Source organism: Musca vetustissima, unplaced genomic scaffold (assembly GCF_032173495.1).
Source record: "Musca vetustissima isolate MV318-11 ecotype Yass unplaced genomic scaffold, APGP_CSIRO_Mvet_v1 utg30251, whole genome shotgun sequence".
Taxonomy (NCBI): Eukaryota; Metazoa; Arthropoda; class Insecta; order Diptera; family Muscidae; genus Musca; species Musca vetustissima.
The window spans coordinates 23,644-49,085 of record NW_026883471.1 but is presented as its reverse complement, the minus strand read 5'-3'; the positions used below and the strand labels follow the sequence as shown (position 1 = coordinate 49,085).

Genomic DNA, 25,442 nt, shown 5'->3' with positions numbered 1-25,442 from the left:
CCGCCGCCATAGCCGCCACCAACACCACCGCCATAACCACCGCCAACACCACCTTCAGAAATTACTTTGATGACAGAGACACCTCCGGCATGACCGCCTCCATGGCCACCGCCATAACCGTGGCCGCTGGCATAACCACCGCCATAGCCACCACCATAGCCGCCTCCAACGCCACCACCATAGCCGCCTCCAACTCCTCCAGCACCGCCTCCGAACAGGAAGCCGGCATTAGCGACGGCACAAATGGCCATAAGACAAACGAAAACCTGTCAATAAAGACACAATTTTGTTAAAAAAAAAACTATTTTTACCACTTCAAAGGAAATTACGGAAAAAAACTTGTGCCTATAATCCACAGTGCTAGGCTGGCAAGTTTTCCCATCCAAAATAAATCCTTCTACTATACACACCTTCATGTTAGTTGCTGTATCAATTGAATTTCTACGTTCAAAATCCAATGACTTCCAAATGGAGATTGATAACTAGCATTTAGTTTTGGCATCTTTTTATATCGAAAACTTAGAAGATAATTCGGCTAGCAATTTGAAAAAGTGTATCATAAAAGAGAATTAATAAATGCATGCATGTGTTGCAAAAACGTGCCATAGTTAAAGAGTCGGACAGACAGACTAACTGACAAAAAACGCATCACATCAAAGTCAAATCAAAGGCGTTCGCTATCATTTTTGAATACAACCGCAAAACATTATCTAAACTAATCTTTTGTTAATGTTTTATCTGAACTTAATTCAAATGGATTTTGAACAAACCTAAAAAATAATAAAAATAAATAAAAACAGCAAACTACTCTAACTTGTTCGAATATATCATTCAGTGATTGCATTGTTCGAAATATGCATTTCATTTTTGCGTTGACAAAAAGTTGGGTTGGTTTCGGTAAAACACACGAAACATTGTCTGGTTATGTTGTTGGTCTTCTTCATTGTGAGCTCTACTGAGATGTTCTACAAGAAATGGAAACTTTTTCATATTGAATCACAAACTTGAAGTAACTACAATTCATAAGAAAGTTGTTTGTTCTTAGTATTTGCATAAGTTCCGAAATTTGAATAATAATATAACCAGATGAACCACATCCGTACTAAACGTGAATTGTCGCAGTCAAAAAAAAAAAAAAAATATTTCTATTATGGAATTTTTTAAATATTTTTCATAGGATTATTTGGTTTGGTTTGGTGCAACATTCACCCGAAATCGGAAAATATATGGGAGCTATATCTATATCTGAACCAATTTCATTCAAATTACCAGACGTTATTGCAGACCAATTTCGATAAAGTGTTTTGTCAATCCGTCACACTGTAACACTTTGGTGCACCATTTGCTAAAAATCGGACGAAAATATATATGAGAACTATATCTGAATCTCAACCGATTTCAATAAAACTTGACACAAAAGGAAACGAGATGAATACACTGTTCCTTTTGATAATATGTCGCATTAATGATCTGAATTGGATGACATTTGACACAGCTCATTTATTTGCACAAACCCTATTGAAATTGGGGAAAATCGGTTCCGATTTAGATATAGCTCCCATATATGTTTTCGTCCGATTTTATGTAAATGGTGCACCAAAGTCCCTATATATCCTTCGATTTGCACGAAATTTCCTGAAAACCGGTTGAGATTTAGAATAGCTCCCATATATATTTTCGTCCGATTATAGTTAAATAGTGCACCAAATTTAACGACGTGTGTTAAATTTCCTGAGAACTGGTTCAGATCTACATATAGCTCCCATATATATTTTCGTCCGATTGAATGTAATTGGTGCACCAAAGTCCCTATATATCCTTCGATTTGCACGAAATTTGGCATAGCATTCTGAATTAAGCCTAGAACGATGTGTGTTAAATTTCCTGAAAATCGGTTCAGCTTAAGTGTAGCTCCCATATATATATTTTCGTCCGATTTTATATAAATGGTGCACCAAAGTCCCTATACATCCTTCGATTTGCACGAAATTTGGCACAGCATACTGAATTAAGCCTAGAACGAAGTGTGTTAAATTTCCTGAAAATCGGTTCAGATTTAGATATGGCTCCCATATATATTTTCGTCCGATTTTAGGTAAATAGTGCACCAAAGTCCCTATATATCCTTCGATTTGCACGACATTTGGCACAGCGTACTGAAGTAAGCCTAGAATGATGTGTGTTAAGTTTCGTGAAAATAGGTTCAGATTTATATATAGCTCCCATATATATTCGTCGGATTTTATGTAAATCGTGCACCAAAGTCCCTATATATCTTTCGACGTGCATGAAATTTTGCACACTGTACTGCATTGAGTTAGAATGTTGTGTGTTCAGTTTCAAGGAAATCGGTTCAGATGTAGATATAGCTCCCATATACTTTTTTTCGTACAATGTAAATTATGCACTAAGGACTCAAAAATTCGCCGATTAGCACACAATTTTGAACAATGTTCTGAAGGTAGTATAACCTTACCAGTGTCAAGTTTTCTTGAAATCTTTTCAGATTTACATATAGCTCCTATATATATTTTCGTCCGATTTTAAGTAAATGATGCTCTAAAACCTATAACTATAGGCCTTTAGTGCACCATCTATCGGCCCGGCAGGTAGACACTCTGTACTGAAGATAAAATAAATTAATCGGTTCAGATTTAGATATAGATTAGCTTTCCCAAATCTCGCTATTATCGCATTTTGGGAACGTTTTTTAACCATTGAATATTTCCATATGTTCCGGTTATTTACCGGTAATGAATGTGTATTCAGTGTTTTAATATTTTTAAAATTCATAGTACAAATTATTCCAAAATATTTTGAATATTGTTCTGATTAAATTAAATCATTTCTATATTTGGCATATTCCAAATTTAATATTTGATCAACACGAACTATAATTATGTTTACTAAATGCAGGCCATTATTTGGGATTTCATTCTGTTAAAAAAAAACTATGCTTGTGGAATTAAATTTTAGTAAACAATAATGAATAAAAATAATAAACAGATTTTTAAAAAACACCAACAAATGTAAATAGGTCGCGGTATAGCAAATTTGAAGTACTTTAAATACATATGTATTTGCAAAGTGCTTCGCTGGCCTTTAAACGCAAATTATAATGACAGCAAAGCCACACACAAAAACCTGTTCTCATTGTACTTCGTCATTGTGCTGCTGAAGTGTCGCACTTTTGTCTAGCCCATAAAATGTTACCGGTTGTTGATTGAAGATTTCTGCTCGAAAACACCACTTGATTTGAATTCGAAACTGCATTTTAGTGTATTAATTTGTGTTTTGTTTTTCTTTTTTATAATTTTCTCAACATCTATAGTTTCATTAATTATTTATTTTTATGTTTCGGATTTTGTGTTGTTATTGTGGAGATTTTAGTATTGTATCGGTTAATAATAGCTCTATAATGCCGGAGGCTATTTTAGCTTGAGTGAGCGTTATAAGATATTTAATCACATCAATCAGTTGGTGGTCAAAAAACATCAAATTGCCGCTGAAGATGAATATCCCAAGAAAAGACAAAAAGAAAAAAACTCCATAAATACAAAACAAAGACCAAACTTAACAAATCTTCAAAATCAATATGAAAACGTATTTTATTTTTCTGCATAATTAAGGTACATGGGTGTTTCCGATTGCATATATGTATCTATGTACCCGTGTACGTTTGCGATTTTAAATTCACATTAAATATGCATACATGTGCGCTCCATCGGCAAGGTAACATCTGAAGAGTTTTCAAACGCTAATAGATTAATTACTTAATTATTTATCGGTTGATCGTTGACAAAGTAACACATCTGCGGGAAAATAATAAAATTGCAGTACAATTCTTTCCGTCTTAATTTTAGATCAAATCGTTAAACGGAAATATATTCCCAAGTATAAAGAGTTTTCAAATCATCCGTCCTATGTCGATTTAAATAAAAGTAGACACGTGTAATTCCAGTATCAATTAAAAAGTATATGTAAAATATCGCGAAGACGTAGGCCATTTATCATTACATGAAATCGGATGAAATTATATATGGAAGTTAGTGAAAATCTGAACCGAGATAAATATACATGAGAAACACCATTATAGACTTGATTCGAAAGTTTTTGTTACATTTTGTGAGTTATTTGGAACATTATTTTCATTAAATTGGACCAAAATATACTCATATATAAGGGTCCTATATATGGAGGTAACACATGTAAACGATCGTGTCAAGTGGATATACTAAATATTTTTATACCCTTCACCACACTGTGATACAGGGTATTATGTATTATGTATGTTTGAAACGGGCAAAAGGAATCGACATAGACCCATGGTTCCTTTTGAGAATATGCATAGAAACAAAGTGCAGGTCGCATTTATGATCCGATTTGGATGAAATCTGGCACAGTTCACTAATCTTTATCCAAGGTCGAACCCTATTGTAATTGTAGAAATCGGTTCAGATTTAGATATAACTTCCATATATATAGTTTCGTTCGATTTTTTGTGAATGATACACTATTTCGATTGGGACAAAATTTTGCACAGAGTACTGAAATAGGCCTAGATTGATACTGGCCAAGTTTTTTTGAAATTGGTTCAGATTTAGATATAGCTCCGATATATATTTTTGTCCGATTTTATGTGAATGATGCACCAAACTCCCAATCTTTGTCCGATTTTGACAAAATTTTATACAGAGTACTGAATTAGGTCCAGACTGATGTCTGCGAAGTTTTGTTAAAATGGGTTTAGATTTAGATATAGCTCCCATATATAGATTCATCCGATTTTAAGTAAAGGGAGCACCATACTGCCAATATTTATCCGATTGAGACTGCACAGAGTATTGACTTAGGCCATGATTGATGTGTGTCAAGTTTTGTGGGAACCGGATCAGATATAGATAGGGCTCCCAAATATAGTTTCCTCCGATTTTATGTAAATGGAGCACCAAGAGTTAAATTTAGGCCGATTAGCACAAAATTTTCAACAGAGTACTGAGGTAAGTCCGAATTTATGAATGTGAAGTCTTGTTGAAATCTGTTCAGATTTAGATATAGTTGCCATATATAGTTTTCTCCGTTTTTATGTAAATGGTGCACCATACTATAGATGTTTTTCCGATTGAGACAAAATTTTGCACAGAGTATTGAATTAGGTCTAGTTTGATGTCTGCGAAGATTTGTTAAAATCTGTTCGGCTTTAGATATAGCTCCCATAGCACTCTGTACACCGAACAACACATGTTACTCGCCTAGGCCAATGACATCGATATAATGGGTCGAACATTGCGAGCGGTAACAGCCACCTTTGAACAAATTGAAAAGGAGTCTGCCAAAATGGGTCTGGCAGTAAACGGCGAGAAGACCAAGCTGATGGTATCAACTCGCAAGACGTCCAGTAGATTTGGACTAACTGTGGAACTTGAGAACTACAGCTTGGAGGTAGTTAAAGAGTTTATATACCTTGGTACCGACATCAACTTTGAAATTCGGAGAAGGATTGTGATGGCCAACCGATGCTACTATGGTCTGAGCAAACAACTCAAAAGCAAGGCCACTACCCGTGATATTATATGGATCAGAAGCATGGGTACTTGCACAAGCAGATGAGGCAGCTCTTGGGGTGTTTGAAAGAAAAATTCTCCGAAAGATCTACGGGCCGATCTGCGTCGACGGTGAATATCGGCGTCGAATCAACCACGAGCTCTACAATTTATACGCGGTCATCGACATAGTCAGTCGTATTGAGCTGCAGCGACTACGGTGGCTAGGCCATGAATGAGAATGCCCCAGCTCAAAAGGCATATAAAAACGAGCCTACTGATTGTTCCCGTAGAAGGGGAAGGCCACGAAGGAAAGATCAAGTAGAAAAAAACATCTTGGAACGTGGTCTTCCAAACTGGTGGATTTGTGCACAAGACCGACGCGCTTGGAAATCTTTTTTAAGCTCGGCTTATGGAAACACCGTTCTGTAACAAGCCAGCTAGAAAACAAATGGTATATGCAACGGTAGCTGAATTAGGTCCATGTGTTTATATATAGCTCCCATACGTAATTTTACTCGATTTCATACAAATGGTACACCAAAGAATCCAAGTCTGCCCGTTTGACATGCAATTTTTCTTTGATTTCAGAATGGTATGTGTATGGGATTTTTTCAATTGGTTCAAATATATATGTAGATAGCACATGTAATTTCTCCCGATTGCATCTCAATGGTCCTCCAAAGATTTGATATCTGTTCTATCTATAGGATATTTTAGATATTCACATCTCTTGTATGTACCCAAAGCGGTGAAGGGTATCATATAGTCGGCCCGGCCCGACTTTTAAACTTTCCTTACTGGTTATTTACTTGGTTGTTATATATAAATCTTAACAATTTCAATAGGGTTCGTCAATTAAATATCCCGTGTAAAATTGTATCACCATTGAATACTAAATGGTGTGAAATAATTATTTCCGATCCTAGTATATATGTATCAGCGTAATATTCTATGGCGATATAAGCATGTCTGTATATCTGTTGTAGTCACTCTAACCTTTAAACGAATTGAGATAGATCGCCAAAATTTAGCATGGAGTCTTTTCTCTGCAGGCAGGTCAAGTTCGAAGATGAGCTATATCGGTGCACGTTTAGCTATATCGGTTCACGTTTAGCCCCCATATAGGGGTACCCCCAATTTTCAATATTTTGAGGTTCGTGGGCGCTTTTTAAGCGAATTTGCTGAAATTTGGTACGATGGATATATATTGGGCACCAAATGTCTCCACTAAAAATAATGAATATCGGTCCACTTTTTCTGGTAGCCCCCAATAACGGTACCCCACAATTTTCGATATTTTGGGGTTCATGAGCGCGCTTTTCAACCGAATTCGCAGGTTTAGTTCAATGGATTCTTATTGGGTACATCAACATGTACATGTTGACATGTGTGTTGTCCTCGGTAACCTATGTCAAATTCCATTAGACCATATTTAGAGTCGTTGTCGTGCAATGGATCAAAATTATACTACAACACAGAGCGCTGTTCAAAATTTAATCTCAATTGGACACCAGTTCATTATTTGGTGCACAATTAACATGAAGACACAGGAGCCAATCAGTCTGAATCAATTTTTATAAACCGCAATATTCTAGGCTCAATTTAAGATCTTAACTTAACACATGTTAGGTTATACTGACTTTAGAACGTTGTGCAAAATTTGGTATCAATCGAACAAACATGAAGAGTTTTGTGCAGCATTCACCAAAAATTGGACGAAAATATATATCGGAGCTATATCTAAATCGGAACCAATTTCATCTAATCTTACCAGACGTTATTGTAGATCCATTTCGATACGTTGCGCATAATGTCAATCCGACACACTTTTTTAACTTTTTGGACTTTTTACTTAATATTGGGTGAACATTTGTAACTAACTCTAAACCGATTTTCAGAAAACTTGGTACACGTAAGGCTATCCTAACTTCAGTATATTCTATTGAATTTATAAAGGCCGACAAACCGTTCTGTTCGATTTAAAGTTTATTAACAGAATAAAATATGAAAAACAGAAATACAATTTTCATTACTTTAAACAAAAATTCAAAACCTACTAAGGATTAAATTTAACAAGTGAATGTATTCAAAGTATAATCCAATACTCCTCCTCATTCACTTTAAATTGCATTTCTCGCGTAAAGTTACATGTTTAGGTGCTGTTAGTGGTTTCGTTAATATATCGGCAATCATCTCCTCCGTTGGACAATATGTGCATCTAATTATTCCTTTCTTGACTAGGTCTTTTGTTAATTTATATTTTGTATCGATGTGTTTAGTTCGAAAAGAAAATTTGTCATCATTTACTAGACGCAAACAGCTTTGGTTGTCATTATAAATAAGAGTTGGTTCATTAATAGGATAATGAATTTCTTCTAATAGTTGCCTTAACCACTTTGCGTCTTTAGAAGCTTCAGATAATGAAATAAATTCCTCGCATGTCGATGTTGCCACAATTGATTGTTTCTGGCAAGACCATCCTATCGTACCTCCATTATAAAAGTAAATTCTACCACTATTAGATTTCCTTTCGGTTCTTTCTTCTGCCCAATTTGCATCAGCATATCCAACAAGACTTTGTTCATTTTCATCATTGCTCAAATTAAGTTTTAACTGTGAAGTAGACTTAAGATATTTCAGAACCCTTTTACATTGAGACCAATCCTCCATTGTAGGGTTGGCAACCTTCTGAGCCAATATATTTACTGCAGCTGAAATGTCTGGTCGAGAATTGACAGAAATATATAAAAGTTGTCCAATTAATTTTCTATACTTCGTATTTGTTTCAAGAAGTGTTGAATCTTCTGATTTTCCGTAACTAACATCCATTGGCGTTTTTACATTCTTAGAGTCCTGCATACCATATTCGTTTACAACTTTTCCAATATACGAAGATTGAAAGAGTTGAAAATTTCCTTTGTAATCTTGTGTTATTTCGATTCCCAGATAATGTTTAATTTTTCCTAAATTAACTATAGTGAAATTCTTTGACAAAGTATTACCAATATAATTCATCTGCGTCGATGTATTGCATGCTACAATTATGTCATCAACATAAACAAGAATGTAGCTCAATTTCCCAGAAATATTACCATAGTAGAAACATAAATCATTTATACACTGTTTGAAACCCATTTTTTCAAGCGCTTCGTGTAAAACCATATTCCATGATCTAGCAGCCTGCTTGAGGCCATATATACTTTTCTTCAATAGACAAACCTGCTCATTGTTATCTTGAAATCCTGGAGGTTGTTGCATAAAAATGGTTTCAGACAGCTTACCATTTAAAAATGCAGTCTTTACATCAAAATGATTAACCATCATTTTTTCTTTTCCAGCAATTGACAGCAGAATTCGAAACGAGGTATGTGTTGCAACAGGTGCAAAAACTTCATCGTAATCTACGCCGAATTTTTGAGAAAATCCTTGAGCAAGAAGTCGGGCTTTAAATCTATTTACTTGTCCATCAACATCACGTTTCACTTTATATACCCATTTACTTCCGATTGCTGTTCTACCTTCGGGTAAACTGACAAGTTCCCATGTTTGATTTGCCTGTAGAGATTCTAGTTCATCTTGCATAGCTTCCAACCACTGCACACGCTCGGTACTGTTAATTGCATCTTGGTATGATTTCGGTTCTCTAATTTCATTCGCTGACCATATTTCTTCAATTAGTCTTTTCGGTGCAGAACCTTTGTTGCATCTTTTGGATGTTCTAATATGTTGCTCACAAATATTGCTGTCTTGTGTTGAGTTAGTGCTTTCTTCATTTGGAATATTGATTGAATTTTCCTCTATATTATTTTCATCCGGTAAATTATTTCGGCCCTCAATTGGAATATTGATTGTATTTTCTTTTACTGAATTATTTTCGGGTATTGAATTTATAAAGGCCGACAAACCGTTCTGTTCGATTTAAAGTTTATTAACAGAATAAAATATGAAAAACAGAAATACAATTTTCATTACATTAAACAAAAATTCAAAACCTACTAAGGATTAAATTTAACAAGTGAATGTATTCAAAGTATAATCCAATATATTCTGCAAAATCGATTCAATAACTTATAATGATCCGACAATTTGTCCACACATAACAGCGTTGGCAGTAACGAAAATTTTATTTTGTAAAAATGTAGACAAATTGTCGATAAACTTTCAAAAAGCTTTTAAATTTGAACATTTTGAAAACAAAACACAGACAAAATTTAATCAAAACTAGGCATGTTGAATAAAGAAGAATATTTGTCGATAAGTTAACATGGTGTTGTTTATTAACAAAACATATTACGTTATTTATTCTATCATGTTGAATAGCGCAAATCAACAAGCAAAGTTAAGGGGACCCCCCATGCTCGGGTCAAAAATTTTTTTTTATTTAATTCAAATCTACACTAATTCGAGAATGTCCCTACAAAATTTCAAGTGAAAATCTTAATAACTTTTGAAGATATAGCCGATTTATTGTGTCAGCATCAAGTGACGGCTAAAAGGCTTCTCAAACTTTAAACGAGTTTTTCTCTTTTGCGAGTGGCGGGCACGATAACTCAAAAACTAATAACCCAATCGATTCCAAATTTTTACACGTTTCTCTGTGAGTGTATAGCTATGGTATGAACTAGGATAAAGCCAATCGGTGAAGATCTTCCTTATTTTTTAACTCAAAAATCGGCGATTTTCCAAAAATATTTTTTCAAAGGTCCGCCATTTGGTTAATTTTAGAGCGAAGTCAATAATCCTAGTTCATACGAGAGCCAGACATGTACTCTTTCTGTCCGCCATCAAAAATGAGGACTTTTCTTTAATTACAAAAAACTACAACAAGACAACAACAAAAAATTTTTGTATATTATTTTTCTACTTTTTAAATCTTCAAATATATATGTGCAAAGTTACAAACCTTAATAAGCATTGGTATTGATTTACCAGCCCATTGAAAATCTTGAAAAATTAAAATCGAGAATGGGAGGGGTTCCCTTAATACCACTTAACAACATTTTTCAAACAATACAAACCTAAACCTTTAATTATTTCAATATAATGGACTTGAGCCACTTTGAAAATAATCGACTTATGTAGTACCCACACAACATATAATTTATTTAAATTACAACAATAAATTACGATAAGATCGTAGTGAGAGCTTCCGTTCCCATCTGTGTGTCTTTGAACATAATTTGACCAAAAACCCATAACAACTGGTCAATGACACTGAAACAACTGCCACAATCAAAACATTAAAGAGATCGATAGCATACTTAAACTAAATAAGGGAAATCCGTTGTTTGGATGGTTTTAGTTTGGGTCATTATTAAACATATTTTGTTTACTTTACATCATCTTAGTCTCCGCAAAGGGTGCAGCGATGAACCTTTAACCCGAATCTTGAAAATTAGGTAATAAAAATAGATTTAAAAACTCGTTAGCCTTCAGATATCTTTGAAGTCGTAAAATAAATGGAAATCACAAAAATATATATTTTTTGTTTATGTTTGAAGAGATTACGATTTGATATAAACAAATTGATTTCGAATTGAACAATCGCACGTCATATGAAATTAATATATATTTGGTAAATCATTTACAATTGCAATAAAAAAACAATCGAATAAACAAAACATATGTTTAATTACAATTTCCTGCAATGAGATGATGAAAAAATTGTAAACAGTTTAAAAAATGTCCAATGTTGCGTATTGCATTGGTTTTGGGACTGTTAACTTACAGTAGAGAAAACCAGTAGTGTTTTTTTATACATTGCTAATTAGGGAGTCTAAACAGTGGGCAATAATCCGACGTTATATTGTTGTGTTTCGTCGATGATCCCAGCTTCAAAATCTAAAGCGATGCCATCTATGTATCCTTCGATAGTAGTTGGGTTCTAATTGGGTACTTAATCTTCCTGCCAAATGTGATGTGTATTCGTCCAATTTTTTGTAATGGCACCTCCCTTTTCTAAAATCCTTTACAAACGTGTTGGCTGTAAGTTGGAATTTTGGATTATTTTAATACTCACCACTATATAAACCCTTTTTCTACTCTCCGCCATAATATAGAATACATTAAATTTGTTTAGGCATAGCCCGCATATAACGGGGACTATTTGTCAAATTGTTTGGGTTGTCTCCATATAACAGTATCAAATTTTGATATTTTTGATATTTTTTGCGTTTAGAATAAATATTTGGGATAAGCTCAATATAACCACTGTTTATATCCTTCACCAAACTGTGGTACAAGCGAAAAGGCTTATAGTTTCTTTTGAGAATATTCATAGAATCAGCACAAACCTCGCAACCTCTCAAAATTTGACCGATTGGGACGTAACTTGGCATAGCATACCAAATTGAGTCTAGGTTTAGATATAGCTCCCATATACATATATTTTCTTCCGATTTTACATAAATTATACACCAAACTACCAAGGCTTTTTCGATTGGAATGAAATAGCAAACTGTGTACTTTGAAATCGATTCAGATTTAGATATTGCTCCCATACCAAACTTCCAAGGTTTGTCCGATTGGTACTAAATTTATAATATTGTACCGTATCGAGTATAGAATGACAAGTATTAAGTTTCGTCAAAATTGTTCAACCCATATAGATATGTTCATCCGATTAGTATGGTAGGTATTTTAATTTTGGATTTCCGTTTGTAACTCATCAAAATAATGATTTCCGACCCTATAAAGTATATATTTATATTCTTATTCAAATTTACGCATGCGCTTCCGTCTGTGGTAATCACTCTAGCCTCTACACGAATTGAGATAGATCGCCACAATTTGTCTTTTGTCTGCATACAGATCAAGTTCGAAGATGGGCTATATCGGTCCACGTTTAACCATATAAGGGTATCCCCTATTTTCGGATTTTGGGGTTCTTGAGCGCCTTTTTCAACCGAATTCGCTAAAATTTTGTTCTTTGGGTTCTTATTGGCTATCAAGATTCTCCACCATAAGGTGGAGTGTATATCAAACTTGGAGAGTATAACGAAATATTCAGCGGAGACCCCATAAAGTATTATTCTTGATCAAAGTAATATTCTATGTGATTTATGCATTTTGAAGATCGCAATATTTAAGATAGAGCTCTGCACAGACATTGCTACAAATCTAAGGATATTTAATATTGCAAATAGTATAAATCGGTCTAGGTTTTTGTGCAGCCCCCTTTAGTATTATAGTCGGACTGGGCCGACTATATGACACCCTTCACCACTTTGAAGAGCATCCTAACAGACGTCGCCTTTTTAAAGGAATATTGACATGAAATTGAACGAACTTAAATATGCGATCTTTATTTATAAGTAAACCAACTAACATCAATTCCAACACATGCCATTCTGCAACCTATTCCATACTTTGTAAATAGTTTTAAAGCAAACTTTACACACGCTACTTGGAACGCTTCACGGTTTAAAATGTATAAATCAGGCACCCATTGATTACTTGGTGTACAATAAACATGAATAGGTCGAAATTTTATATAGAAGCTATGCTATATCTAAATCTAAACCGATTTCAAGGAAACGTGCTAGATATTAATTTTTATTAATTTCAGTACGTTTTGTCAATCGCCTAGGTATGGGTCTTTAGTGCACCATTTACTTACAATTGAACGAAAGTATATATAAAAGTAATGTATATATGTAAATCTGAACCAATTTTAAGAAAACTTGGCACACGAAAGGTTATAATATCCTCAGTACATTGTACAAAATTGTGTGCCGATCGGCCAATGTTTGGATCTTTAGTGCACCATTTAAATTAAATCGGTCGAAAATATATATTGAAGCTATATCTAAATCTGAACCGATTTACACGAAAATAAGCACACATCATTCTGGACCTAATTCAGTACCCTATGCCAAATTTCATCGAAAGATATATAGGTACTTTGGAGCCCCATTTACCTTAAATCGGACGAAAATATTTATGGGAGCTATATATAAATCTGAACCGATTTTCTCGAAATTTGGCACACGTCATTCTAGACTCAATTCAGTACACTATGCCAAATTTCTTGTAAAATGGAAAAATATATAGGGACTTCGGTGCCCTATTTACCTTAAATCGGTTGAAAATATATATGGAAGCTATATATAAATCTGAAACTTAGCACACATCATTCTGGACCTAATTCAGTACTCTATGCTAAATTTCGTGCAAATCGAAAGATATATAGGGACTTTGGTGCCCCATTTACCTTAAATCGGACCATAATATATATGGGAGCTATATCTAAATCTGAATCTATTTTCTTGAATTTCAATAGGGTTCGTTCTTGGGCAAAATAAGTGACTTGTGTCAAATTTCATCCAAATTGGTTCATAAATACGACCTGTACTTTGTTTACAATTTAACATCTACAGACGGACGGACATTCATAAATCGACTCAGAAAGTGATTCTATGCATATTCTTAAAAGGAACCATGTGTCTATCTCGTTTCCTTTTGCCTGTTACAAACATATGCACAAAGACTTAATACCCCGTACCACAGTGTGGTGAAGGGTATAAAAAATTATTAATATTTACCCAAGTTTGTGGTTAGCCCTTATTTAACTGTACTCCCCAATACTCAGTATTTTAGACAGGTTTTTCAACTGAATTGGCTGTAATTTGGTATTTTGGGTTATCATTGAATAACACAAGTCCATACCAAAATTAATTAAAATTAATGTAAGTTTCAGTTTTGTATTTTGGGTTCTCATAACGGTATCACCAAATTTCCGCACTAAAAATTTTTAATATTGACCCACGTCAGCATTTTGAGAATTATGGACATGTTTTTCATGGTTGGTTTTAATTTGTATTATCATTGGTTGTAAAAACTCACTACCAAAAATATCAATATTGATTTCCGTTTTATTATAGGCCCATATAACGATATCGCCACTCTGATATGTTTGGAGAATTTCAATCATCATTTTCTAACGTAATTTTCCTTATCATCTAGGTTCTATCAAAATATGAGTTTTCACGAAAGATGATATATAAAGTTAAGATCTCTTTTCTTTTTCTGTTTTAGCGCTCAAAAGAGTAACATTTTAAATCTATGTGATCCCAACTCATTTGGCGATTTTATCAGCTGAATAAGTATATTCACCATAAATCAGGATGTCTCAATAACGGACGGTTGTCTGGAATATTTTACGCGACGTTATAGAAGTAATGAGTAAGCTAAACGATAGCTCAGCTTATTATGTTGTCACTCGATGCATTTATATTAAAAATGTATAATAAAAGCATTCATTTAGTTAAAAATTCTACCTGAAGTTCAATGTTTTCAATATAATATTAAATATATTATTAAGCGTTTCAAGGCTGCAAAAGAACTTGTATTTTGGAATTAATATGGAATATAACAATAACATATATGTTTACCTATTTGTTTCTTTTCTTTTTGTTCGAGGTAATGAATATAATTAAATATAATAATTGGACATCATGGCAATCTGTATAAAACAATTGTTAAATAAATGTATTAATATCGATCAGATTTGTGAATTGGGGACTAAAATATTATTTAACAAAAGTTTTAGACATATTAAATAAACCAGTGAGCGGAGCAGTATAGTCGGACGGGGCCACAACTTCCATTAAAATCTAACTTTCTGTGGTTCTATATTCTGAGATTGGGCAATATTTCGCGATATTTGCACACTTTTGAATGGCTAGTGGTCAGCAAATGTTACTAATAATCAGTACAGCCCCTCTAATTACTTGTCCAGATTCCCTTCATCGTGGGTTGTGTTGTGATGTTCGGCTTTCGACTCGAAAAGAACAAATAATTAAGTTTTCGGTAAACTTTATCCGGGAAATTATTATGTGATCATCACCTAGCATTTTGGGCGTTGTCCTTGACTATAACTGGAACCTCATGGAACATTTCAAAGCGATCAGCGCTATATTTCCGCCCTCCAGTGTGGTAATAGGTTACTAAATAATATATAAATACGTAAGGACCTGTAAATATTTAAGTGTAATTCTCGCATACGAGTACCTACGGCAATATAATTGGTATTATCAACTTCTCGGGTCTATGTCCTTCAGTGGTAAATATATACGCTATAGAATACAAATTTTGTCATTTTTCACACAAAAGTTAGGGTCCATTTGACCCGCTAAATATTGACCGATTTTTATCAAAACAGGCATGCTTATTCTTTGCCCCGATATCCTTCTCCATGCAAAAATTCGCGATGTTTGGGCCATAATTGCGGCGTCTAGAGCGACTAGAAAATCAGACAAAAATAAAGTTTTTGGTCCATTTCATCCCCTAAATATTAACCGATCTTTTCCAAAAACAAAATTTCGTGAAGATTGGTCCATAACTGTGGTCTGTATCGTGTTTACAAATTATAATGGACAGACGGACGGACGGACACACATGTCTAGATCGACTCAGCTAGTCGAGATATGACGATCGGTATACTTAAAGGTGGGTCTAGGACCAATATTTCGCGGCGTTACAAACTCTTGGGGCTGCACAAAGCTATAATACCCTGACAACATAGTTGTGTAGGGTATAAAAAACAAATCAAAAATAAGTTAGTATTCTATAACAATAAATTTAAATTAGTAAACAAAACTGTTAAAATTGAAAGTATTTCCGGTTTAATGGACTGACCCACCAACAGTAGCTAACCTATTAACATAAAATATGATTATGTCCATCGTTTAACGACTTCAATTCGGAAGTTAATATTCAACAAAGTAAAATAACAATAATTTTCATTAATATTTATAGGCTGTGCTAACCCAATTAATATTTTGTTAAGGTAATATATACATTTATTATTGTATATCTATATATATAAAAATGAATTGCTGTTCGTTAGTCTCGCTAAAACTCGAGAACGGCTGAACGGATTTTTCTTATCTTAGTCTTAAAATATTCGTAGAGCTTCAGGGAAGGTTTAAAAGGTGAGAAAAATTTAAAAATCGCGAAAAATTTGCAAAAAAGAAAAAATATTATGAAAAAAAATATTATGAAAAACAATATTTGAAAAAAAATATTCATTTGTCAAATATTGAAAATTTTCAAAATATTTTATTTTATTCAATTGGCATTGTAACGAAACTTTTTTTCTGAGAATGCAAAACAATAATTGAGATGAATTCGCGATCATTGTATGTACACGTTTTCCATAAAATTCACGTACATTTTGGAACAAATGCAAGGATGAAAATCTGAAGATTCAGAAAGAGTTCTGATTCTAAGACACGTGCCCTAGATTATTCTTCTTGAAAATAATAATAGGAACATGTTGTTATTGAAGTACCTAAAATGTACCATTATATGGTGGTTATATGCCTAATCGTTGGTCAATGTCTTTAATCGCATATGTCTATCACAGAGAAAATTAAGTTCATATTGAAAGAGAACAACTATAAAAAGCATTTGTTATAACAAAGAGTCTCATGATGTTACCTCAATATGTCAACTACCAATATATTTAATACCATGAAAAATCGTTGTTAAGATCGAACTTTTGTACTTCCTAATATGTAGATTCCTTAAATCGGCCGGGACATTTATATGAGGACTATGTTACACAGTATGTGTAGTAGATAGGAAAACGGGGGGTAAGAACTTCAACATACTGAAAATTAAACAGGAAATATGTATGGCGCCTTTTTATTGCATTAAGCCAAATCCATGATCCATCCATTCCGTCAAATTCTTTACAAAACCGAAAATGGTGCGGGACCCGTATGTAGGAGCTATACAAAACTTGGTCCTGAATAGAAATGTTTCCGCAAATGTGTTTTACCCTTTCAATATCACGGAATTATATATGATATGAATGATATACGATACTACAATGGGTATGGATATATACTAATACCACATGAGAAAATACCGAACAATAAGAGTATATCATTGTATGGGGCTACCCGGACCAATTTGCATCAATATTGATAATTTTTTGTAAACAGGTTTTCTTCATCCAAAATAAAACATTACAGCACTTCGGCTGAAGCACTCCCTAAAATACCGAACTCCTCAAAGTACCGAATATTGTGGGTACCTCAAAGATTTAACCAATATTGACAATTTCAGTACGATTCATTCTACCAAATATACAACCAAACGTGCCGAAATCCCCCACAGTATCGAAAAAGGTGGATTACTATTATATGGGGGATATTTGAAAGCTTGGGCGAACATAACATTGCAGCCAAATACCGAATATTAAGGGATGCCGTTAGATGGGGATATCCGAATACTTGAGTCAATATGGAAAATTCTAATTAGGGAGAATTTCTTCCCAATAAGTATCCCTAATATTAGGTTTGGGAAATAGAAATCCATTAGACCGGTGGAACGATCGAATTTTACAGGCATGTCGTAACATCGTCCAGGAGCTAAAAATTAAACCATTCACACAAAGCTGGATTCAAAAATAAGCTCAATGGTTGGGTGCCTCACCAATTAACAGAAAAAAATGGAATGGATCGAATTTCCATCTGCGAAGCCTTGACCAAACGAAATGAGATACTCTTATTTTTATAAACGGATGGTGACTGGAAATGAGAAATGGATCACATACGATAACCCTATGCAAAAACGATCGTGGTCAAAGAGCGGTAAAGCACCTCAAACGGTGATCAAACCAGGCCTAACGACCAGGAAGGTTCTGCTATGCATTTGGTGGGACTGGAATGGGATTATTTATTATGAGTTGCTTTCATATGGCCAAACTCTAAATTCTGATCTCTACTGCCAACAACTGTACCGTTTGAAGATAGCAATTGGCCAGAATTGGCCAACAGGGGAGGTGTCGTGTTTCACCAGTAGGCCTATTCTGTAACTTTTAACAACATTCGATATTGTTTAAATTTCTTTTGTTATTGTAAAAACAATAAACCAAACAAATGAAATTGTTGTAAAATAGACAATATCGAATGTTGTTAAAAAGTTACAGAATACAGGGGCAGGACAACGCTAGGCCATCTTATGAGTGGTACAAATGTATGTGCAAATATAAAATTTATATCTTAAATCGTGGAGGGAGCAACAAAACTCACTCATAAACATCAAATTCAGTTTTGTAATGTTACCCTATGTGTGCTCTGATAAATACCAAGATGTTACAAAAATATATACAATTCACCTTATGATGGTGGGTATAAAAACAACCTAAAATGCCGAAAATTATACATCAAAAATATTGTTAGGCAAGACAACGTTTGCCGGGCCCGCTAGTATATTATAATATTATAATTTTATAACCTGAGTCTAGTACCTTTTAATTGTTATTTATATAGCCACGATGAAATGTAGAAACACTGTAATTGTTTAATTATTTATTAATTTTTTATATTTCTTTATATCAATAGACAATATAATAAGTTAAACAAATATGTTATTGTCAGTTATTAATAAATAAATGATTTACAATCAATGTTCCGTCCATGATTATTATTCAATTAAATTTAATTGTGCATGTCATGTTTTTGTGGACTGCCCTAGCAATAGGCATAATTTATTAATATTTTTATTCTAACGAGTTTTCAGATTTACTGTTGATCAAATCGGTTATTCAATTCGCTTCAAATTAAATATCTATATATATAAAAGAATTGCGTTATAAATGACTGACTGATCATCAACGCCAGACGAAACGGCCAAAGCTAGAAACTTGAAATTTGGCATGTAGGTGGGGTTTGGTGCGTAGACGTGTGTTAAGGCGGCTTTTTTGAAAGTTCGTACTAAAAGGTACTAAAAACTGTATTACGCGGGTACGGTTAGATGTAGAACTCTGAAATTTGGTATGTAGCTTTGTCTACGATAAGTCAAGTGGTATATGTGAAAGTCAAGTGGTATATATCTCAAACTCGGTATGTGGCTTAAGCTACTACAAATAGAAATATTTTTTGGAAATTATTACTAAAGGGTAATAAAAAGTACTAAAACTGTATTACGCCGGAACGGTTGAAAGTAAAACTCTAAAATTTGGTATGCAGCTATGTCAATAATAAGGGAAGGGTTACTTGTGAAAATTTTTTGGAATTTAGTACTAAGAGGTACTAAAAAGTACTAAATACTATAGAGATACATATTTGAAACTTGGTATGAAACTTGTGATTTTACAAATATAATGTTGTATAAAATTATTTATTGGTAATTAGTACTAAAAACTGTTACTCCGTAACGGTTAGAAGTAGAACTCTGAAATTTGGCGTGCAGTTTTGACAATGATAAGCGAGGGGGAATGTGTGAACACATTTTGGAAATTAGTACTAAATGTGCTAAAAGTACTAAATATTATATTACAATGGAACAGATAGGATTATAGAAATAGAAATCGGAAACGTGGTAGATTTCATTTATTACAAAGAATATGCTATTCATTAATATATTTGTTTACATTTGTATTAAAATGGTACAATAGAAACTGTATAGATTGAAATCTGAAATTTAATATGTAGCTTAAATATGGAAAATGGAAATTAGTATTAACATTGTACCACAGTGAATGACAATAAATGTAAATATACCAATTTTTTGTATTAAGAGTGAAGAACTTTTGTTTGCAAACAAAGTAGTGTGTTGATATCGTTTTTTATTAAATGGTTTTAAAACGCATGGAAACCACTAAATATTGTACATGGGTATTAAGAGAATAGAAGTGGTCGTTATGTTGTGAAAAATTTCGTGTCATTCGACCTAAATTTGATTCTTTGGTTCACAATTCACTAAAAATGGGTCTAAAATATATAGGAGAGCTATATCTAGATCTGAATGAATTTCAGTAAAACTTGGCACACGTTAGACTATCCTCACTTCAGTACTTTGTAAAAAATTTCGTGCCGTTCGGTCCAAATTTGACTCTTTGGTGCACTATTTGCTGGAAATGTTCTGTTCTAACTTCAGTACGTTGTGCAAAATTTCGTGCCATCCGGCCTAAATTTGACTCTTTGGTGCACAATTCACTAAAAATCGGACGAAAATACATATGGGAGCTATATCTAAATCTGAACCGATTTCAGTAAAACTTGGCGCACCAAATTCCAGTCCATTGTGCAAAATTTCGTGCCAATCGGGCTAAATTTGAGTCTTTCGTGCAATTTTATATGGGAGCTATATCTAAATCTGAACCGATTTTTCCCAATTTCAATAGGGTTCGTCCTTGAGCCAAACAAATGGGCTGTGCCAAATTTCATCCAATCTTAAATGCGATCTTCACTTTGTTTACAATTTAACATGGACAGACGGACGGGCGTACATGCATAAATCGACGCAGAAAGTGTCTATCTCGTTTCCTTTTGCCTGTTACAAACATATGCACAATGACATAATACCCTGTACCACAGTGTGGTAAAGGGTATAATTACTGACAGAGATTTTGTGAATTGTAGTATATACAATATACTGAACACCATATACAAATAACTAAACACCACAAATAGTAAAATATTGCCACTTTTACCATAACAATATTGATATTTATTCCCAATGACATTCTATGTAATGATTAATGGGCGTGATCTTTTGCAACTCCCCAGAAACACAAAATTTCCGCAACTTTTAATGGAAATCTTCCCTATAAAGGCAGAACTTTGTTAAAGCCAATATGTCGATGTAATTATAAAAAATGATTTACTGCGCAAAATAGTATTTTACAAATTCATATATACTATATATTCATAAATATCAATATTTTACCATTACTTTTAAACTACCGAAAGGAACCAAAAAGTTTCTAAAAATCTATTATGGTACTATTAGCATTGGTCTATCGAGAAAGTAGGTCACATTCATCAAATATAAACATTATTATGTTGTACTCGATTTAGTAGGATTCGATTATCAAACCTTCTTAAACCTATGTTTGGAAGAAATTCTGACTAAGATCTAAAATTTTCCTAAAAAAAATTAATATATATGACCAATTATACATATTTATACATGCATGAATCCATGAATTAACTTATGTTGTGTATCTAAAGTTAATTTGAACTATAAAATTGTATGTGATTTTGGAAAGATCCGCTAACGAAGTAGAGGGTGTATGCTAGCATAAATATAAAATATTGACCATTTGTGAGGGAGGTACCGGAAGGAGTGGACCAAAGAGTCCCAACTTCGGGCTTAATATATGCTGCGTAAAGATAATAGGTTATGCCATGTTTGGTAAATTGACTCCAAATTGTCTGAAACTGATTTCGTCCAAAGAAACATGTAGTCTAAAACCAATGAGCCACATTTTCACCGTATCAAAGTGTATATACCCTCATTAGTCATAAGGCTGAGGGTATAAAAATATGACTGCAATTTTTAAGAATAAGTTTAATACAAGGATATGTTAACGACCATTACTTTATCAGGACACTTCTGCCAGGACAACATGAGTATCGTTGCAAAGTTTATTGAGTCTACTTTCCACTGCCATAAAAAAGGCTTCAAAGTCGCCATATTTAATATTTGATAGGTCCTTTGAACTTCATTTGTATACCCTAAACAACTATGATGTAAGGGTATTATAGCTTTGTGTCTCTTTTCTTGTCTAGCTGAGTCCATTATAAATTGTTCTGTCCAAAAAAGGTCAGAGTTTTTTTATGGACGAATAATATTTAAACTATGAAATGGACAAAAAACTCTATTTTTTTATTTTCTGGTCGACTAGAGGCCACAATTATGATACGAACACCAAGATATTTTACACCAGAATGGCTCTTTTGATGAAGATCTGTCCATATTTAGCGGGTCAAATGGACCCAAACTTTAGTGTGAAAAATTGGAATGTTTGTATTATGGAGCGTATATGTTTACTCCTGAAGTAGTCGTTTCAAGTATATTCAAGAGGAGTTGTTGACCTTTAAATTGATACCAATTATATTGTTGTATGTACTCGGATGTGGGTGTTATACATAAATATTTAAAGTTGTCTATGCGTTATGCTATTTTTTAGTACATACTACCGAAATGTCTTTGAAATTTTAAATGAAGTTCCGGTTACGGTCAAGGGGGTAGCCTATAATTTTCGGTGATTTTGAGATGATATTTAGGATGTGAAATAAACCGAAAACTTTTTTGTCAGATTTCCTAGTCGCTATTGAGGCCATTATAATATGCAGAACATTACATATTTTAGATCTGTTGACATATGATCTTGACCGATCATATGTTAACAGATGCAAATATTGCCTGGGCTCAGAATATAGAAACGCAGAATGTTCGATTTTTGTATTCGTTGAGTAGGGTAACATAGAGTCGGTCCCGTTCGACGATACTGCTCCGTTCACTGGTTTATTTTCTGCACGCTAGATCTGCTTTTTATCCCATATCAAGATTATAGATACGATTTCCTACCGAAGACACAGTTCTTTGGCATTCCAGGGTCATGAGTGAGCCAAAGATGTTTTAACAGAATGATATAGCATCCATGTGTTTAAAATGTTGGGTAATTTCCGTCACAACTAACTAGATGTAGGTGACATATGACTCCTGTTTCTAGACAATCGAAATGTATTGATATGGACAATAAATTTGCTGAAGACCCCCGAGAAAATAACTAGTTACGGATCTTCATTATAATTTTGTTTTACGTTTTATTTTGAATTTCGCAATGATTATTTTTTCGACCATCCTCCCCAGCCGCCTCCGCCGCCTCCGCCGCCGCCACTCCAACCACCACCACCACCTCCTCCTAGACTTATAATTTTGTAAACGGTAACATGGGAACCTCCACCATAGCCGCCGCCATAGCCTCCACCGCCACCATAGCCTCCACCGCCTCCATAGCCGCCGCCGACACCACCCCATCCACCGCCGCCATAGCCACCACCATAGCCTCCGCCGCCACCGCCATAACCTCCACCACTTCCATAGGATATAATTTTATAGGTGTCAACATGTCCGCCACCTCCTCCGTAGCCACCGCCATAGCCCCCACCGTATCCTCCACCATATCCACCTCCTCCGCCTCCACCAAACAAGAATCCTGCCTGGACCGTGGCGACTAAGCACGCCAAAGCCAAAACTTTAACATATCCCTAAAATCCATGCAAGAAAGTTTGTATTAATTTCTATTACTGTAATTCTCGATCAGGTATTCTTAACTTACTTTCATTATCGGACTTTCGAAACTAGTACCCTCATTACCAACGGGATTGCTTAAATACATGGATTTTGGAAATAAATTCAATTATTTTTGTTTTTTTTATTTTTTTATTAACGATTTTATAATAAAAATAATAAAAAGACTTGATGTCTATCATTGTGGGGGATGGATTAAGCAGAACAAGTTCCAGGTTTGTGCTAAGTCGTACTTATTTCATAATTACAAAACAAGTCATAAGAAATTTTGAATTTTTGGTATTTTTTTTTTTTTTTGACAATTTTTTTCTTGTTTATTTCTTCTTAAGAGATAGGTAGTTATAATAGATTTAAATTTCATCAAAAATAATACGTTATGCTATCTTTATGAGACACATTTGATATAGAATAATATGCAGATTGGCATATCCAGATATTCTAGCCAATTTGTTTATTTTGTTTTAACAATTTTTACCAGTCATACATTTAAATCGATTTAAACAGTACGAAGTTCAATATGGGGTGAGAAACGTTTTTACATAGTCCTTATATAAAAGGCCCGTCTCCATTCGAGGTATTTTCCACCTAAGTGGTTGTTATTTGGTATTTCGAATACTTGCAGGATGAACCAGTAAGGAAAGTAAAGTCGAACGGAGCAGACTATATGATACCCTTCACCATTTTGTGTATATTCAACAGATGAATCTTAACAGACGTCGCATTTTTAAAGGACCAGTAAAATGAAACTGGATTCATAAATATGCCACTCGGCAATTCGTTACGCTGTGCCAAATTTCGTGCAAACCAAAAGATATTAAGTGACTTTGGTACAACATTTACCTTAAATCGGATGAAAATATATATGGGAGCTATATCTAAATCTGAACCGATTTTCACGAAAATTAACACACATGATTCTAGACCTAACTCATTACGCTGTGCCGAATTTCGTGTCGATAGAAAGATTTTAAGGGACTTTGGTGCACTATTTACATTAAATCGGACGAAAATATATATGGGAGCTATATCTAAATCTGAACCGATTTTCACGAAACTTAACACACATCATTCTAGGCCTAATTCATTACGGTATGCCAAATTTTGTGCAAATAGAAAGAGATATAGGCGCTTTGGTGGACCATTTACACTAAATCGGACGAAAATATATATTGGAGCTATATCAAAATCTGAACCGATTGTCATGAAACTTAACAAACATCATTGTAGACTTGATTTATTACACTGTGCCAAATTTCGTGCAAATCGAAAGATATATAGGGACTTTGGTGCACCATTTACCTTAAATCGGACGAAAATATATGGGAGCTATATCTAAATATGAACCGATTTTCAAGAAACTTAACACACATCATTCTAGACCTAATTCAGTATGCTGTGCCAAATTTCGTGCAAATCGAAAGATAGATAGGAACTTTGGTGCACCATTTACATTAAATCGGGCGAAAATGTATATGGGAGCTATATCTAAATCTGAACCGATTTTCAGGAAACTTAACACACATCATTCTAGACCTAATTAAGTACGCTGTGCCAAATTTCGTGCAAATCGAGAGATATATAGGGACTTTGGTTCACCATTTACATTAAATCGGACGAGTATATATATCTAAATCTGAACCGATTTGTCCCAATTTCAATAGGGTTCGTCCTTGGACCAAATATGTGACCTATGCCAAATTTCATCCAAATAGGATCATATATGCGACCTGTACTTTGTTCACAAAAATACATGGACATGCGTAAATCGACTCAGAAAGTGATTCTATGCATATTCTCAAAAGGAACCCTGTGTCTATCTCGTTTCCTTTTGCCTGTTAC

General features: G+C 34.1%; 2 protein-coding genes across 2 annotated transcripts; both read right to left on the bottom strand.

Annotated features, from left to right (window-relative positions):
- Positions 1–23: 23 nt before the first annotated feature.
- LOC133330340 (keratin, type II cytoskeletal I-like) lies at positions 24–18,978 on the bottom strand (the record flags this gene model as incomplete). Its single annotated transcript, XM_061538799.1, has 3 exons — positions 18,961–18,978; positions 9,006–9,455; positions 24–266 (listed from the first exon to the last, which is right to left on the bottom strand). Coding segments are annotated over exons 1-3 (711 nt in total), but the record flags the coding sequence as incomplete, so codon positions are not given.
- A 4,159-nt stretch (positions 18,979–23,137) lies between these two features.
- Positions 23,138–23,691, bottom strand: LOC133330339 (ctenidin-3-like). Its single transcript, XM_061538798.1, has 2 exons — positions 23,632–23,691; positions 23,138–23,560 (listed from the first exon to the last, which is right to left on the bottom strand). Exons 1-2 carry the CDS (start codon positions 23,689–23,691, stop codon positions 23,138–23,140), a joined length of 483 nt encoding a protein of 160 aa, XP_061394782.1.
- Positions 23,692–25,442: the final 1,751 nt, after the last annotated feature.